The sequence below is a fragment of the Procambarus clarkii genome, chromosome 82, assembly GCF_040958095.1.
Source record: "Procambarus clarkii isolate CNS0578487 chromosome 82, FALCON_Pclarkii_2.0, whole genome shotgun sequence".
In the NCBI taxonomy this organism is placed as follows: Eukaryota; Metazoa; Arthropoda; class Malacostraca; order Decapoda; family Cambaridae; genus Procambarus; species Procambarus clarkii.
The window spans coordinates 4,466,572-4,486,020 of record NC_091231.1 but is presented as its reverse complement, the minus strand read 5'-3'; the positions used below and the strand labels follow the sequence as shown (position 1 = coordinate 4,486,020).

Genomic DNA, 19,449 nt, shown 5'->3' with positions numbered 1-19,449 from the left:
GGTGGGCCTGTGGGCCGCTCCAAGCAACAGCCTAGTGGACCAAACTCTCACAAGTCAAGCCTGGCCTCGGGCCGGGCTTGGGGAGTAGAAGAACTCCCAGAACCCCATCAACCGAGTATCAACCAGTTCTGTTCAGGACACTGTACAATAGCATGAACAGAATCTCGGGAGGCGAGCACAAATGGTTGACAAAGTTAATTCCTTGCAATAAAAATTGGAAATATACAAATGCCCGAAATATTAATCGGCTGCTTAAAGACCTCAAAACAAAATAGAACACGAAACAATGAACACAAACGGGATAAGTTTTCATTCAGAAAAAGGCAATGGATTTGGGGTAAAAGCTTTTTCCATGGAACAAATAATCGGGAGACAACAAAAGCGGGGTCGTTGGATTGTTTCAAGCGTAGGTTAGACATACGAGTGTTTATGGCTTTATCCGAGCTGCCTGTATGGGCCAATAAGACTTCCAGAGTTTCTTCTGTTCTTATGAAGCCGTAAATAAGCATGTATTTTATTTTTTGAGATATATACAAGAGTTGTTACATTCTTTTACAGCCACTAGTACGCGTAGCGTTTCGGGCAGGTCCTTACTCCTATGTTCCCCGGAATACATGAAGTCAAGTATGGAGTCATGAAGGTTCCCAACTCCGAACACGTGTGACTTATTATACGAATTTTATCTGCAGTCGAGCTTAAGGCCTATTAACCTCTTTAGGGTGATTAAGGCCGCCACCGAGGAATAGGCTACACCTCTGTATTTATCCCTAAGTCTTGGAATAAATTCATCAAATATTTGACGAATTGTTTACCAGTGTCTACCAGGACTGATGGTGTGAGGGTCGAGGGTTTACGTGTATCGGAAGCTGTCCAACACCTGTCTGGCGGCCAGATACTAGAGCCACACCTTATATGACCACCACAGTCGCTGACACCAGTTTCTTTAGGGAGTGGGGTCAACCGCACACACCGGCGGCCACCACAGTCACCCCTCCACCACCATCACCACCTCGGTCAACACCCTACCGTAACAGAACCCCATCACCACCACCATCACTACAAACCACCACCATCACAGGGAACGTCCACCACACCTGGCAAAGCTCCACCATCGTACAGCATCAACAATAACTGTCCACACCACGCCCACACACCCCGCCCACGCCCACACACCCCGCCCACGCCCACACACCCCGCCCACGCCCACACACCCCGCCCACGCCCACACACCCCGCCCACGCCCACACACCCCGCCCACGCCTACACACCCCGCCCACGCCCACACACACACAGCCCACGCCCACATATAAGCCGCTCACCTCGGTACACACCACCACAGGCGTCCCTCGACAGGTCCCACTAATACAAAGGTTTGTCTTCAGGCAAAGATCATCATTACATTGTTCTTTTAGTAGTTTTTGTCCCCCCCCCCCCCCGCCCCCCGGGCCGCCAAGACCTGTTGGTCCTCCCCCCCCCCGCCCCCCGGGCCTGAAGGAAGCAGGATGACGACTTCAAGACATCACCAAAAGTCACCATTATTCTGGAGGGATATTGGGCCCGCCTTCAAGAGCTCTGCGCCCGCTTTACTGCCACCTTCAGCCCACAGGTAGGCCCACAGGCTCGGCAAAGACCACACGGGTCGATAACGAGAGACATAGGCCGAGGACTATGTGTAACTTCTCGCTGTGTGTGTGTGTGTGTGTGTGTGTGTGTGAGAGAGGTCGGCCGGCCAGCCCTCGCTGACCTGTGGTGTACATGACTGGTGGCAGTGACCCACATGCTTGTGTTGATCATTCTCTTATCGGCAACGGCAGTCTTGTTGATCTCTGCCCTGTAACACGGCCCCACGGGGCTTTGGTGCATTGTGTTACCAGCAGTGACGGTGTGCTGGTGGTGGTACCTGGTGGTGGTGGTGGTACCTGGTGGTGGTGCCTGGTGGTGGGGGTGGTGGTACCTGGTGGTAGTGGTGGTACCTGGTGGTGGTGGTGGTACCTGGTGGTGGTAGTGGTACCTGGTGGTGGTGGTGGGAGCTTGGCCCTCTCTGACAACTGGGAGGCAGGTCCAGCACGTTATGCCTCGTGTACTGCTCCTGGTGCCGGGTAATGTCACTACCCTGATATTCGAAATCACTGTTGAACATGGCCTTGAAATTGTGGATGGAGGCGGCTTCCACAACTTCTTTTAGTGCATTTAAATAATAGAGCGCGAGAATTTCCTTACATTTCACCCATTTGTTTTTTCCCCTCCCCACGCCATGTCCTCTCGTCACACTCAAAGAGATTGTCCTTGTCCACTGTCTCTTCCCCCTTAGTATCATGTATGTTGTAATCATATCCTCCTCTCCTCTATACTTAAGATTAGCCCCCTTTAGCTCCGGCACCAATCTTGTGGCAGACTTCTGTACTGTTTCCGGGCGTTTGGTCTCCATGCTTCACTACGCGCAGATTCCAGGCCGGTGCTTCATAGTCCACTCAAATATCTTGAGGTTATCTTGAGATGATTTCGGGGCTTTTAGTGTCCCCGCGGCCCGGTCCTCGACCAGGCCTCCACCCCCAGGAAGCAGCCCGTGACAGCTGACTAACTCCCAGGTACCTATTTACTGCTAGGTAACAGGGGCATTCAGGGTGAAAGAAACTTTGCCCATTTGTTTCTGCCTCGTGCGGGAATCGAACCCGCGCCACAGAATTACGAGTCCTGCGCGCTTTATGTTTTGTAGACTGGCTTAAAATTTGTCTCCTCCTTATTAAGTTACTGTTAAATATATAGGAGCGTCGCACATGCCGCTGATATTACCGTGTTCATGTGTACCGCTGGTGTGAGTGTTGGAATTACATTCATCTCTAAGTCTCTTCTCAAATTTTGTAGCCGTCTTGTCCTTACGGTTATGGGGGAACCACCTGCTGGACCCCCCCCCCCCTCGGGGGGGGTTGAGGGGGGATACAACTCTGCTCTCCTTTTCCCTGATAAGGTAATTGCCACAACTATGACCACCAACTCTGCCAATATAGACACTACTCTCATCTGCGTGTGGAGGCGGGTGTTTGTCAGATGTGGGTAGGAGGACAGGTGTTACAGAGGTTAAGGAGGGCGGGTGTTAGTCAGGTAGGCAGGCAGGCGAGGAGTCACAATAACGTGGCTGAAGTATGTTGACCAGACCACACACTAGAAGGTGAAGGGACGACGACGTTTCCATCCTGGACCATTCTCAAGTCGATTATCTTGAGAAATCCCAATCGACTTGAGAATGGTCCAGGACGGACCGAAACGTCGTCGTCCCTTCACCTTCTAGTGTGTGGTCTGGTCAACATAGTCAGGTGCAAGTGAGAGGGAGGGAGAGAGGGAGCCAGCGAGAGGGAGGGAGCGAGCCAGTGAGAGGGAGCCAGTGAGAGGGAGCCAGTGAGAGGGAGAGAGAGAGTGAGAGGTACAAGGTGCCCCAACAACAACACTACCCCCCCCCCCCACACCTTAGTGTGTGTTTTTTTTGTTTTTTTTTTATTATTATTATTTTCTACCACAGCCGTGGCCACACATTTACAATGCTAATCAGCATATATACATGTGGGAGACAAGAGCCAGGACGACCATATAACCCGGACAATAGTCGTGTTCACTTACCTAAATGTGGGTGCTGGATAGAGCTCTAGCTCCTGAGCCTAACTTGCCAGCTGTCTAATGCAGTGCCTCAACCCTTGTGTTTGTGGGCATGTTTACTTGTAAAGTGAAGGAGGGAGAGTGCTCGTCTCTCCTTTATTATGTACTGTATTTGTGGTTGTTATTATAACTTTACATTTATCCGGGTTAAAGTCAAGTAGCCATGTTTCAGGCTACCTCTGAAGGCTCTCCAAATCTCTCTCTAATGTACAGCAGTCCTCCTCCGTTCTGATTATCCTAATTGGTGTTTCATCATCAGCAAACATGTATACGAATGATATTTCATCTGGAAAGTCGTTTATGTTAGGGAACATAATGAGCACAGTTTGCCTTCCTGATACCTCTCGCTGTGAACATGTGTATCTTTCCTGTATGGTACTCCTTGAGCCAACTGTGTACGGTTCCCAATACACAAGCCAGCCTGCTGCTCAGGTGTGCACAGTAGTCGCTTGTGTGGAACACCCAAGAGCTCTCTAACACTCCTGGAAGCTGCAGTCTGCCCAGCCCTTTCTCTTTTGGTTGATTGATGTTATCTTGTCGTAAAACTCTCTGCCAGTTGGCCAAGCGCGATTTCCCTTCCCCGAATCCATATTCATGCATGTTTCTGGATGTGCGCGTGCGCGGCTTCCTGTGCGTGCGTGCGCTTCTGTGTTTGCAAGACGTTATTGGCCAACTTAGTGACCATACCCCAACTATGGTACAACTAAGGTCACGTTGGTTGCCCCAGAGCCACAACCTTCCGTTAGTGAGAGAGTGTGAGGGCCAGCCAGGGCGGGCACTCAGGTGAACTGTGGAGTAGGGAACACAGGTGACAGGTGGAGGGAGAGCAGCAGGTGGAATTCAAGTGAGGAATGGTGCAAGTGGCACTCAGGAGTAGAGACGAAGGTGGCACTCAGGTGGGAAGGGGTTCATGGGGCACTCAAGAGAAGGGAGGGTCACTAGAGATGGGGGGGGGGGCGGGGTGGTTGTAGGATTAGGGTTATGGAGGTCCTGGAGACCAAGTACTGAGCCTCCCCGGGAGGGAACCCACTCAACACTTGCCCAACACACCGGTACCTATTTACTCTTAGGTGAACAGAGGCATCAAGTGAAAGGAAAACTTTGTCCTGCCATGGGACTCAAACCAGTGATCTTACGCTTGTGAAAGGACTGCGGTGACCCCCCTTTGCACTACAGGGAGAACAAGCTCTAGCTCCTGGACTACGCCACACCGCCACAGTGTTGTTAGTGCCTGGTGTGCCAACAGGCGAGGGCGGTGCTGGATGGGGTGCCAGGGAGTGGGGGGGGGGGTAGTGATGAAGCACCAATCAACACCCAAATAGTGAACATGGAGTTACAGGAGACAAGCGCACATACTTGTCAGGCCCAGTAAGCTAGAGAGCGTGGCAAGTATACTGAAGAGAGTGTACAGGATATCAGAGCTGCCCGGCTCACTGATATTCCCAGAAGCATCAGAGTCGTATTACATGGTCAAACAGCCAGTGTTTACTGGCATGATGGTATCACAGACACACCAGAGTGTGGGGCACCACACGGGTCCCACCTCCTGACTTCAGTCACGTTGACATCTGCTCGACATTAGTCAGGACAAATACCAACAACAACTTGCACAATACATGACAAAGAGGTCTCTCTGCAGTGCTGTCATTGTAGGTATCTACACACACTTTCCACCCCTCCAAGAATCACGGATCTCGGCTTGTACTCACCTAATTGTGCTTGCGGGGGTTGAGCTTTGGCTCTTTGGTCCCGCCTCTCAACTGTCAATCAACTGGTGTACAGATTCCTGAGCCTACTGGGCTCTATCATATCTACATTTGAAACTGTGTATGGAGTCAGCCTTCAGCCTTGTGTGGGTGTGAACTATCCGATCTACGAAATGAGGAGCCATAGGTCAAAATGTGAATGGGAGGACCATTTGGCATGTTCAAAGACTTATCATAGAAGTCCGTTCTCACACTCTGAGCACCCCCGCCTGTCCGGCCTTGCTGAAATAATTGTGCAAGTGAATGAAATCCTTGTGCCTGGAGGAATGTCCCACATCCACACAAACTCTGCCTTCTTTTCTGGCATTGACTTACCATTTCTGGCCAAGTTGGAGTGGGAACTTTATTATAAAATATACTCAAGAAACGAGTGCTGAACCTAACAATGCAGCAGGTGTACGGGATACACTAGAGCTGAGCACAGAGAAACTCCCCATGTTGTTGTTGTTGTTAAAGATTCGTTACCTGGAACAAAAAGTTCCAAGTAGCACGGGCTATGGTGAGCCCGTAGAAAACTCCTCACGTAGATACTCATCATGTTCAAGAAATTACTCTTTTAACATTTAAGATTTTCGCACTTATTCAGTCCAGCCAGAATTTGAAGGATATGTAATTCATACGTCAGACTGAGGAGCTACATCCAACAACCTGGTTGACCAGACCACCAACCAGGACCAAGCGGGAATTCTGACCAAAAAAGTATATATACACAATTCTATCACAATTTACTCTAATATCAAAATGAACAGATAACGAACACTATAAAACACCCCTGAGTTAACTTGGCTAGCACACATGAGAAATAATAATCATACAAATATTTATACAAACTTTGGCTAACACAAAATAAGAGCTACACTAAAAGTGTTTACATAAAACCACTTAAAACCTGCACACGAGGAGGGAGGGAGGGAGGTGACGTGCGGGGGCTCCAGTGTTTATGACCACCTGACGAGAGGCTGCCGAGGTCACCTGTTTGTTGTTTCAGCTTCAGCCAATCAGAATAAAAAGTTCCAAGTAGCACGGGCTATGGTGAGCCCGTAACCGAGGTGACCGAGGTCACGGGTATTTATACCCATATGGTGTATGTAACATCCTCGGGAAACATCTCCAGTCACGCAGGGTGCAGTCGCACCTCCACAGATCTCCAGTATCAGCTCTTGATACTGGTAATGGCTCAAAAGGGCTACCACTTACGGGCTATTCATGCCCGTGCCACCTTTTGGGTGGCTTAATCTTCATCAATCATCAATCAATGTCACATCCTTTGTCACCGAGGCTTGGAAGGGCGAGCCGGCGGCATAACAGGTGGTTATCTAGACGTAACAAGGAACAGGCAGGTCCTGCAGCTGTCTGGGGACTCTGTAGCTGAGTGGCGGGTGTACTGGTGGTGGTGTCCAGACAGTTGTCTGGGTTCAACGCCATACTGGCCATAATACGGGGCGTGCAGAGTGATCAACAACGAAGGTGAGAAGGAAGAGGCAGTTTCCTCTACTATGTTGGGGAATTATGTGAGGAACTTGACAAGATATTTCAGGTGGGCTCTGGCGTGAAGCCAAGGTTGCGGAATGAAAGGTTAGAAGAAACAATGGATGACATTGTAGTAGTCACTGTAGAACAACCACCTGGAGGAACTAGACGTGACAAAATCAGTGTCACCTGACACACTCACTATGACAGCAGAAGTACCTTGTCATCCCATTTTCTAAAATATTTAATTAAACACTCGAGACCAGAACGCTCCCAGAATTGTGGAAAAAAAGGCGCAGCCTCAATATTAACACAAAAATGGCTAGACAGGAGGCACTAAATTAAAGACCAGTGTAATTACATACAAGAGTTTACATTGCTGTAAAGCCAGCAGCAGTTGAGAAACATTGTGTGTAAAGTGCTGGATAAAGTACTCAGCTTGAGCATGCTGGAGCACCTGGAAAGGTCCGACTATGTAACAAAAGGTCGGCATGAATTTAGAAAGTCATGCCGGACAAAATTAACCAAGTTCTATAACAGGGTTACTAAAATAAGACGGGGGAGGGGAATGAGGCGGGGTAGACCATTTTCCTAATATAGCCAAAAAGCACTTGACACTGTTCCTTACGAAAGGCAGTGTACAAGACGGAGAAAAAGAACTGGACAAAACACCGACCTGCACAGGAGTAGCACAGTCACAGTCGAGAGAGGTTGCTTCAAGCTGGCAACCCGTTCTCGCAAATTTAATAAGTCAATATTGACTTATTAAATATGTGCATAGGTGACATACTTAACATAATAGTTTCCCTTGAAAAGCTTCATAGAAAACACCGACCTTACCTAACCTACTTAGTATGTTAAGATAAGAATCTTATTGCTTCGTAATTACAATTATTACCTAACCTATACCTATATTAGGTTAAGTACCAATTGTAATTACGAAGCTATAAGATGCTTATTTTAACATACTAAGTAGGTTAGGTAAGGTCGGTGTTTTCTATGAAGCTTTTCAAGGGAAACTATTATGTTTAGTATGTCACCTATGCACGCAACTAATAAGTCAATATTGACTTATTAAATTTGCGAGAACGGGTTGAAGCTGGAGGACTGTAACAAGTAGGGGTCAGGTTATCTTGAGGTTATCTTGAGATAATTTCGGGGCTTTGTGTCCCCGCGGCCCGGTCCTCGACCAGGCCTCCACCCCCCAGGAAGCAGCCTGTGATAACTGACTAAATCCCAGGTATCTATTTACTGCTAGGTAACAGGAGCATCAGGCTGAAAGAAACGCTGCCCATTCTTTCTCTCCGGCGCCCGGGATCGAACCCGGGACCACAGGATCACGCGTCCAGTGTTCTGTCCCCTCAGCCGCCGGCTCCTCCCACAAGTCTCAGGAACAGCGGTGGTCACTGGCCCAATTTATGTGAGTGATCCATCTAAGAGAGCGGGCTCGTACTTATCAATGTTTGCAGATGACGCGAAGCTGACGAGGAATGTAAAAACACCAGGAGGATTGCAGGGAACTGCAGGAGGACCGTGGCGAACTGCAGGAGTGGACAAACAAATGGTTGCTGGAAGTCAACCCCAGCAAGTGTAAAGGAAATGATGGGAAAGGAGAACCAAGAGGCATCTATACCATAAGTGGGAAGGCAACGGTCTTCCCATTGAGATTCATTTCAAATTTTTAAAAATTCAATTTCAAATTCAAAGAATTTTAAAAATTCAATTTTGAAAATTCAAATTTCAAAGAATCTGAAAGAAGGACCTGAGTTATCTTGAGGTTATCTTGAGATGATTTCGGGGCTTTTCAGTGTCCCTTCGGCCCGGTCCTCAACCAGGCCTCCACCCCAGGAAGCAGCCCGTGACAGCTAACACCCAGGTACCTATTTTACTGCTAGGTAACAGGGGCATAGGGTGAAAGAAACTCTGCCCATTGTTTCTCGCCGGCGCCTAGCTGGGATCGAACCCAGGATCACAAGACCAGCGTGCTGTCCGCTCGGCCGACCGGCTCCCCACCGGTAGCCGGTCGTGGATACATTTCCAACCATCCCACCAAGGGCATACGAACTGGCTATCATAGAGGGCATATGGGATCCTGGCAAATATAAGAACGTTTTGATATTAAAATCAGAACTCATTCAAGGCAGTTTACACAACGTTTGTTAGACCAATACTGGAATGTGCAGCACCGGCATGGAATCCTCGCCTTATGTAGCACAAAACCAAAATTTAAAAAGTACAAAGATTGTCAAGAAGATTTGTGCCAAAGAGGGTTAGGCTATGATAACATAATGGAACTCAGTCTCAACCTTAGCATAGAGGAAATAGAGGGCATATGATCACAACATACAAGATACTGAGGGGAATAGACAAGGTAGACAATGAAATCTTCACACTGCGAAAGTAGAGAAAAACCAGGTGGCAGCTAGAAATAGTAGGCACCCATCAGTCTCAGGAGACTATGGAGTTGCGCTCTGATTGTCGGTCTGGAGTGGCCTCACCAGGGCGCAAAGCCAGGGTAGGTTGATTCGGGGAAGAAGCTGTTACCCAGGCAGCAGGTTCCCCCTCTCCACGGCGCTGAAAGTCAAAGGAAGATAAGGAAACACATGTACCATGTACGGCTGGTCAATCATAGTGGAATGCACTGGAAGAAGCAGCTTTAGAAGCTACGTCCATCCATAAATTTAAGTCCATATTCGACAACAAATGTGGATGTCAGTAGGTAAGATTGATTTATAAATATTAAGCCACTCAAGAGATGGCACGGGCATGAATAGCCCATAATCAGCAGGTAAACTGTAAGGCAACAGTTATAAGGGTAGCAGCAGGCGGGGGATGAGGAACTTGGCCTCACTTCTCCACACCGACTGAAAATGTTGGGAAGCAACAGCTATGGAGGTCTGGTCAGGAGCCGGGCCACGAGGACATTGATCCTCGGAACCACCTGAAGGTAATCTCAATACCATGAAACTAAAGCATGATAACGAGTTTAAACAAAGTAATCCCATTGTTTAGATTTACGATAATATAAACACTTAAGATTACCTCCCAGGCAAAGTACCAATACGACTGGTTAGCATCAAATCGTCCATAGACGACGGGAGCAGTTTAAGGGTTAAGCGCGTAGCTAAGAGTCCAGCCACATTCTCTCGCATTATCACTGTTAGAAAACAATTTTGCACAATCAGAACAATATGATTCAAGGCGACCCACCTCACCTATCAGGACAGAACACGCCAATATCATAGTGCTTTAATATTCAGCAACAAACAACAATTTTTTGTAAACGAATTGGTCGAATCCCTGGAAACACAAACCGAAACTGTCTCTATTTTCCGCTTGTTACAACTTGTAATAAAGTTGTTACATCTTGGCTTAACGTGTTTATGACGTATGAGAACGTTGTTACAACTTGCTATATTGGTTGTTATAACTAGTTAGGGGTTAAAACTCGTTCGAACGTTGTACCAACGTCGTAGTTTCGGTTTGTGTTTGGCGGGAATTAAGTTACGACGAGGAGAGAAGATTAGGAGAGGTCGCTGGGCAGCATCTCCTGGCTGACATACAATACCACGAGCCCGGTTAGCACCAAGCTTCCTCACCAACAGTCTGCTAAAACCAGCGTCCCTCATGAGGTGTACATGCGGCTGATCCATCATAATAAACTGTCAACATACCCGCTTACCGTCACTCCCCACCCGCCGGAGCCCTTCATGGCGCCCGCCCGTCTTGTTGGGTGCCATTCAGTTCCCGAGGGTACCCCACACCCAGAGCAGGCAGTACAGGCCAAGGTACGGGGCAGGTGGAGACAGGACGCGGAAGGGGAGACGGTACAGGGGCAGGGTACAGGGCCACGGGGAGACGGTACAGGGCCAGGGTACGGGGCAGAGGGAGACGGTACAGGGGCAGGGTACGGGGCAGTGGAGACGGTACAGGGCCAGGGTACGGGGCAAAGGGAGACGGTACAGGGGCAGGGTACGGGGCAGGGGGTGACAGGAGACCGTAGGGTCAGGGAGGCCCGGAGTGGAACTGTGTCAAGGTACCTTCACACCTGTACGGTAAACCTCCAATAATTAACAGGTTAGTCTCAGGTACTCAACATAAAGTACACCCTCGTACAGTACACCGTACAGAGTATACAATGGCCTATCTTCAATAATGTGTAATTATATATATATATTTTTTCTCGTTTTTATGTAACTTTCCTGCGTAGTGGAGGTCGTGGAAACCACCAGTCTGGGCCACACCTGGCGACTGAAGGACGAGAGCCGGGACCGAGGAGCTGAAGTTCAACCCCGCCAACGACTTACCACTACGTCAATAATGCAACTGTTTTACCTAACTCGGTACCGCTGGAAACTAAGCGACCCACATGCTGCCGGCGGCACGTACACAACGTCAGTATTGTGGCGCTTTAATACTTTAACTGATACGTTCCCCCCAAAAGGCGCAATTCCGTTAAAAATGCGACGTGTTAGAAATGAAATGTTGCGTCAAATGGCGACGTAATTAAATAAACAACTCGATTGCAGATTCCATGACACAGCAATTGCAAGGTAATCGGTGTTGGGTAGAGCGAACGATCACATGGTTCACTACGGAGTGTTATAGCCAGTGTTACGGAGACGGGAGAGGTAAGGCGGGTGAGGGGAAGCCCTTGCTGCTTCACCCGTCAGGCTGGAGGAGACGGGTGAGGGACAATACCTTTGTACGCATGGAGTGGCGGGGCGGCAGGGTGGAGCGTACGTCCTCTCGTCACGGCAGCAACTTACTGACTGACTCTCCTGCTGCCCGCTCCTGCCCTCCTCTGCCAGGGTGCCACCCCCACCCCCAGGGGGGCAGGGACCCCCCCCCAGACACACACACCATCACAACACACCTCCACCCACCACACACCTTACACACCGCCACAGCACACCACCACCCACCACACACACACACCACCACAGCACACCACCACCCACCACACACACACCACCACAGCACACCACCACCCACCACACACACACCACCACAGCACACCTAAATCCACCACACACACACCACCACAGCACACCACCACCCACCACACACACCAGCACAGCACACCTCCACCCACCCCACACACACACCACCACAGCACACCTCCACCCATCCCACACACACACCACCACAGCACACCTCCACCCACCACACACACACACCACCACAGCACACCTCCACCCACCACACACACACACACACCACCACAGCACACCTCCACCCACCCCACACACACCACCACAGCACACCTCCACCCACCACACACACCACCACAGCACACCTCCACCCACCACCACACACACCACCACAGCACACCTCCACCCACCACACACACACACCACCACAGCACACCTCCACCCACCACCACACACCACCACAGCACACCTCCACCCACCCCACACACACCACCACAGCACACCTCCACCCACCACAGCACACCTCCGCCCACCACCACACACACCACCACAGCACACCACCACCCACCACACACACCACCACAGCACACCTCCACCCACCACACACCCACCACCACAGCACACCTCCACCCACCACAGCACACCTCCACCCACCACACACACACACCACCACAGCACACCACCACCCACCACACACACCACCACAGCACACCTCCACCCACCCCACACACACCACCACAGCACACCTCCACCCACCACCACACACACCACCACAGCACACCTCCACCCACCACCACACACACCACCACAGCACACCTCCACCCACCACCACACACACCACCACAGCACACCTCCACCCACCCCACACACACCACCACAGCACACCTCCACCCACCACACACCCACCACCACAGCACACCTCCACCCACCACAGCACACCTCCGCCCACCACCACACACACCACCACAGCACACCTCCACCCACCACCACACACACCACCACAGCACACCTCCACCCACCACCACACACACCACCACAGCACACCTCCACCCACCACACACACACCACCACAGCACACCTCCACCCACCCCACACACACCACCACAGCACACCTCCACCCACCACACACACACCACCACAGCACACCTCCACCCACCACCACACACACCACCACAGCACACCTCCACCCACCACCACACACACCACCACAGCACACCTCCACCCACCACCACACACACACACCACCACAGCACACCACACACCACCACAGCACACCTCCACCCACCACACACACCACCACAGCACACCACACACCACCACACACACACCACCACAGCACACCACACACCACCACACACACCACCACACACACACCACCACAGCACACCACACACCACCACACACACCACCACACACATACCACCACACACACACCACCACAGCACACCACCCACCACACACACACCACCACACACACCACACACACCACACACACCACCACAGCACACCACCCACCACACACACACCACCACACACACCACATCACCACACACACACACCACCACACACACCACCCACCACACACACACCACCACACACACCACATCACCACACACACACCACCACACACACCACCCACCACACACACACCACACCACCACAGCACACCACCACAGCACACCACCCACCACACACACACCACCACACACACCACACCACCACAGCACACCACCACACACACCACCCACCACACACACACCACCACACACAGCACACCACCACACACACACCACCACAGCACACCACCCACCACACACACACCACCACACACACCACACCACCACAGCACACCACCCACCACACACACACCACCACACACACACACCACCACAGCACACCACCCACCACACACACACCACCACACACACCACACCACCACAGCACACCACCCACCACACACACACCACCCACCACACACCCACCACCACAACACACCACCCACCCCCACACACACCACCACACACACCACCCACCACACACACACCACCACACACACCACCCACCACAGCACACCACCACAGCACACCACCCACCACACACACACCACCACACACACACCACCATCTCAGGGAACCAATGTCCGCGTGTTCAGGTATGTTACCATTACATTATAAACGTCAATGGCGTTAATAATGGCTGGAGGACGAGGCATCGGGCATGGCGCTGTGGAGAGGGAGGGGGTCACACGCCCCCCATCTCGCCCACACCAACACGGCCCCCACACCATCCCCCTCCACCACCACCACACACACAACACCTCACAACCTATATATTAAAACACGAGTATCGTTAAGCACAGTAGTTTAGAGACCCCAATCACCGAGCTGGTTGAGAGGGGGGGGGTAGGCAAGGAGTGCCAGCGCCCCCCCCTCCATGGTCACCGCCCCCCTTCTCAACCCCCATCATGGCCGCCCGCCTCCTTCACAACTTCTGGAAAGTTCTGCTACGCTTATTAGGACAAGTACTGACGAGGAATACAGGTGGTATGGAATGTTTCCTTTTGTTGAGGGGTTCATGTGTCCAGGTGGCTCTCCCTCCCTCCCTTCTGGCCCAGGTGGGCTTAAACCACCTGCCCTCCACCACCTGCTACAACAGGTTGTTGTGGTCGTCCTCAAGCTACAGGTGTTGTAGCACAACCTTAAGGACGACCAAGGTTGAGGTGGTCCTTGAGACACTGGTGTGTCAGCTAGTCTACTATTTAATATCGTTAATCCTCGCTCGCCATCTCCTGCAGGTGGCAGAGGATAGGGAATAGTGAATAGACACCGACCTTTGTGGTGTTTGATATGTAGCCTCTCTCCTCTCTCATGTCTGCTCTCACTGTAACCCCTTTGTTTCCTTCCTGCACGGTACTCACTCACTCACTCACTAACTCACACACACACACACACACACACACTCTCTCTCTCTCTCTCTCTCTCTCTCTCTCTCTCTCTCTCTCTCTCTCTCTCTCTCTCTCTCTCTCTCTCTCTCTCTCTCTCTCTCTCTCTCTCTCTCTCTTCCAGACACACCAGCCTGCTCTTGGACCTTGAGAAGGGGTCTTTTATGCCAAACAGTATCGAACACTTTTTGACAGTCAAGGAATATGCAGGCTTCCTGTTGTTCTCTCTCTCTTGTTTGATATCTGTCAGAGTAAACTTCTAAAAGTCTGCCAAGTAGGTTTTCCTTTGCTAAATCAGTTCTAATGTTTTGAGACAAAATTGAGCTGTTCTAAGTGTTCTATTAGTAAGTTTTTAGTCTACTAGTCTGTTTTAGTGGAACTATTTGCTCTCATCATCAGCTCTCAGCTTATAAGAACTTTCTGGAAGCTTTTGTTAAGCTTATCACATATTTTCTAGTAATTTTCAGTATGGGTTACACCTCTTCCCCACACCCTCCTTCCCTTCTCTATGGTGCAGGTTGATCACCTCATCGTTCATAGTCACGTTCCTCCTCATATTGCTGTGTGATAGTTGTGTTTGACCTTAAGTCTTGGCTACTGCTATTCTCCTGCTGCTTCTCACCCACTCTCCTAATTTATGTCTTCTTGTTCCTCGTCTCTTTTTAATAGATTTTGTTTTGTTTTGGGCTTTATACTGTATACATCTTGTGTGTGTGTGTGTGTGTGTGTGTGTGTGTGTGTGTGTGTGTGTGTGTGTGTGTGTGTGTGTGTGTGTGCTCCGGTTGTGCTTGTTTTGTGTTCAGTGTTAGAAAGTTCGTGTGTGCAAGTCGAGAGGAAAATCTAACCTCTCATCAGCCATTTCTCTCCTGGACTAATATGGACAATAGGGAAATTAAACTTGCGTCGTTAAATAGACCTTTTATAGCTCACTTTTAGAGTTTCAAAATAGTGTCGAGGCTGCGCTGGCGAGGTGGTTTTGTACACAACCTTTTACGGAAGCCGCTGGTACAACCCGCGTTTTGTACCTTTAATTATTCGCGGGAAAAGTTCCACAATAGTCTGAGGTCTCGGCGTTCATCTGGAAACATCTGCTCAGTGAACGTGCTCTAAGAACGCGCCTTGACCTCAACACATGCTAACTGAAAGCTGTTTTGTTTTTTCCCTTTTATCCCTAAGGAGAACTTCTTCAGGTAATTTGTTTGTTAAAACTGCTTATATAGAGCAGGCAGAGAAGGTGAGCATCCGTGACTGAGGCGAGTGTCGAGTGATTCACTAGCAAGGTGACCTTCACCATCGAGAATTAGAGCAGATAGTGATCATGGAAAGTGGGCACGGAGACTACAGGTAAAGGAAGGCCATATGCTAAACAGTGGTGCCCGTGGCCGGGGGGTCGCAGATGAGCGACTATACCCCTGCATGGGTACTTCCTATACCTTGCCCTGCCCTGCCCATGACCCCCATGTGTGTGTGCCACGAGTGCCACGCCACCTGGTGCCTGACGACCTGCAGCGCCTCGTCAGACAACGTCGACAAATAAAGGAGCCCTGAGGGCAGTAGCGTGTGCCCACACACACACGACGGACACACATACTGCCAACACAAGAGTCCTGAGAGACGAACCAAACTCCCCGCCCACGTCACTGCCCCGCCCACGACGACCCCACGTCACAGCCCCGCCCACTCCCACACTGTCCTGTACTAGCAACTTGAGCCCCCCCCCACTTCCCCCTCCTCTCCCCCCCTCCCCCCACACACACACAACATTCTTAAGCCTTAGACCGAGAATAAAGTTACTCTCGCTGGGAAATGTGGTCCAGTAAGGGTGGTGGGGGAGGGAGTATGGGCATTGGTGCATCTTAGGGGCCAGGGAGGCCGGAAGTAGAGAGACGCTACAGTGAGGTGGTTGGTATTATACAGCTGGTCCTTCAAGTGAGTCACTTCTCCCCACCACCCCCCCTCTCTCTCTCTCCATTCTACCCTCTCCTAAAATCACACTCCTTACGTAACACTTTACACTTATTCCCCCGCCCCCCCCCCCACCTGCACACACACACACACACACACACACACACACACACACACACACACACACACACACACACACACACACACTGCCTAAGAACAAACTATACGTGAATGCGCTTGACACCTGCTGGGAGGGAATTAGTTGAGTCGATAATCAACAAATGCCATTCCAACACACCTTGCAAACACAGCTTTCATACTCACGCTCACGAACGCCATTTTAGCACATTTACTTTCATTATTTTTCAAGCAGACTTAAAACAATCGACGGCGGACAAAAATTAGAGTTGTGTACACCTTGACTTTAGCTCGAGCGGTTGTGCCTCAAGAAAGTGCTGAGTAGAGAGCTAGAGGACGGGATATCGTACAGTGACGGGATATCTTACACTGGCAAGATATGTTATCCCGAGCACGATTATCAGAAAGAAAACAGCGTCAATGTAACAAGTGCCAAGACCGGGCGGGATAAGTCACAAGCAGAGTGCCTCTGGGCCTCTCTTCTCAGATCATCAACATGACTGAAAATCGGCGGGATATAAATTCGGAAGACTTCAATTTCTTCAATTTCTTTCTTTATTATGCACCCCATACCCACCCCGTGGGCGGTGGTGTAAAGGGTTACAGAGGCACATCATCGGTAGAGGTCTTAAAATTGCTACTGGCAAATTTGGGTAGACTTCTAAAAGGAACAAACACATTTGGATATATGGTCTTGAATCTTAAGACATTATAATGACGCTAGTTGATATTAGCTGACCACTCATATGGCATCATATGCAAGCATAAACGATACCTTAGTCCCTAGGAGGGTACGATACCTTACAGTCCCTAGGAAGGTACGATACCTTACAGTCCCTAGGAAGGTGCGATACCTTACAGTCCCTAGGAAGGTACGATACCTTACAGTCCCTAGGAAGGTACGATACCTTACAGTCCCTAGGAAGGTACGATACCTTACAGTCCCTAGGAAGGTACGATACCTTACAGTCCCTAGGAAGGTACGATACCTTACAGTCCCTAGGAAGGTACGATACCTTACAGTCCCTAGGAAGGTACGATACCTTACAGTCCCTAGGAAGGTACGATACCTTACAGTCCCTAGGAAGGTACGATACCTTACAGTCCCTAGGAAGGTACGATACCTTACAGTCCCTAGGAAGGTACGATACCTTACAGTCCCTAGGAAGGTACGATACCTTACAGTCCCTAGGAAGGTACGATACCTTACAGTCCCTAGGAAGGTGCGATACCTTACAGTCCCTAGGAAGGTACGATACCTTAGTCCCTAGGAAGGTACGATACCTTAGTCCCTAGGAAGATACGATACCTTAGTCCCTAGGAAGATACGATACCTTAGTCCCTAGGAAGGTACGATACCTTAGTCCCTAGGAAGGTACGATACCTTAGTCCCTAGGAAGATACGATACCTTAGTCCCTAGGAAGGTACGATGCCTTAGTCCCTAGGAAGATACGATACCTTAGTCCCTAGGAAGGTACGATACCTTAGTCCCTAGGAAGATACGATACCTTAGTCCCTAGGAAGGTACGATGCCTTAGTCCCTAGGAAGATACGATACCTTAGTCCCTAGGAAGGTACGATACCTTAGTCCCTAGGAAGATACGATACCTTAGTCCCTAGGAAGGTACGATGCCTTAGTCCCTAGGAAGATACGATACCTTAGTCCCTAGGAAGGTACGATACCTTAGTCCCTAGGAAGATACGATACCTTAGTCCCTAGGAAGGTACGATGCCTTAGTCCCTAGGAAGATACGATACCTTAGTCCCTAGGAAGGTACGATACCTTAGTCCCTAGGAAGATACGATACCTTAGTCCCTAGGAAGGTACGATGCCTTAGTCCCTAGGAAGATATGATACCTTACAGTCCCTAGGAAGGTACGATACCTTAGTCCCTAGGAAGATATGATACCTTACAGTCCCTAGGAAGGTACGATACCTTAGTCCCTAGGAAGATATGATACCTTACAGTCCCTAGGAAGATACGATACCTTAGTCCCTAGGAAGATATGATACCTTACAGTCCCTAGGAAGGTACGATACCTTAGTCCCTAGGAAGATACGATACCTTACAGTCCCTAGAAAGACGCACAGTTGACATGACTGAAGGACAGATACACCCACACAAGAGGACACAGTGCAACTCTGGGGGGTGTTACTTCCCTACAAAATATATCCCCCAGAAAATACAGCTTCAAACAAGAGAGGCAGAGTGGATAAGATCAAGCTGAGACTCTGGCTGAGACAATACGGGTCTGGCTGTAGTGTTAAGGATTACTGAAGCAGGTTACCTGTGGTGACCAGACCACACAGCAGAAACTGGAGAAACAACGACATTATCCTCACTTTAATAAGGCTTTATCAAAATCGTCAGATTAGGCAAAATTGTAATTAATTTTGTTAATAAAGATGTTAATAAATAAGAAACGACGACGTTTCGGTCCGTTCTGGACCATTATCAAGTGGTCTAAAACGGCTCAGGGTGACTTGATAGTGGTGCAGAGGTCATGATTTATTTCGGGGTCACCCCGCCTTTTCCCCTCCAAGGTCAAACCAATGACCTTACCCAGGATGTAACACCCCCACAACAGTTGCCTAACTCCCGGGTACCTATTTACTGCTAGGTGAACAGACGCATTAGGTGA

General features: G+C 50.0%; 1 protein-coding gene across 1 annotated transcript in view; it reads right to left on the bottom strand.

Moving 5' to 3' along the window:
- The window catches only part of LOC138349590 (ciliary microtubule associated protein 1A-like), a 56,345-nt gene extending 44,616 nt beyond the window's left edge, over positions 1–11,729 (bottom strand). The window contains exon 1 of the mRNA XM_069315921.1: positions 11,589–11,729. Coding sequence (XP_069172022.1) covers positions 11,589–11,600 — 12 coding nt within the window. The 5' untranslated portion in view covers positions 11,601–11,729. The remainder of the gene's footprint in view (positions 1–11,588) is intronic.
- Between the last annotated feature and the right edge of the window lie 7,720 nt (positions 11,730–19,449).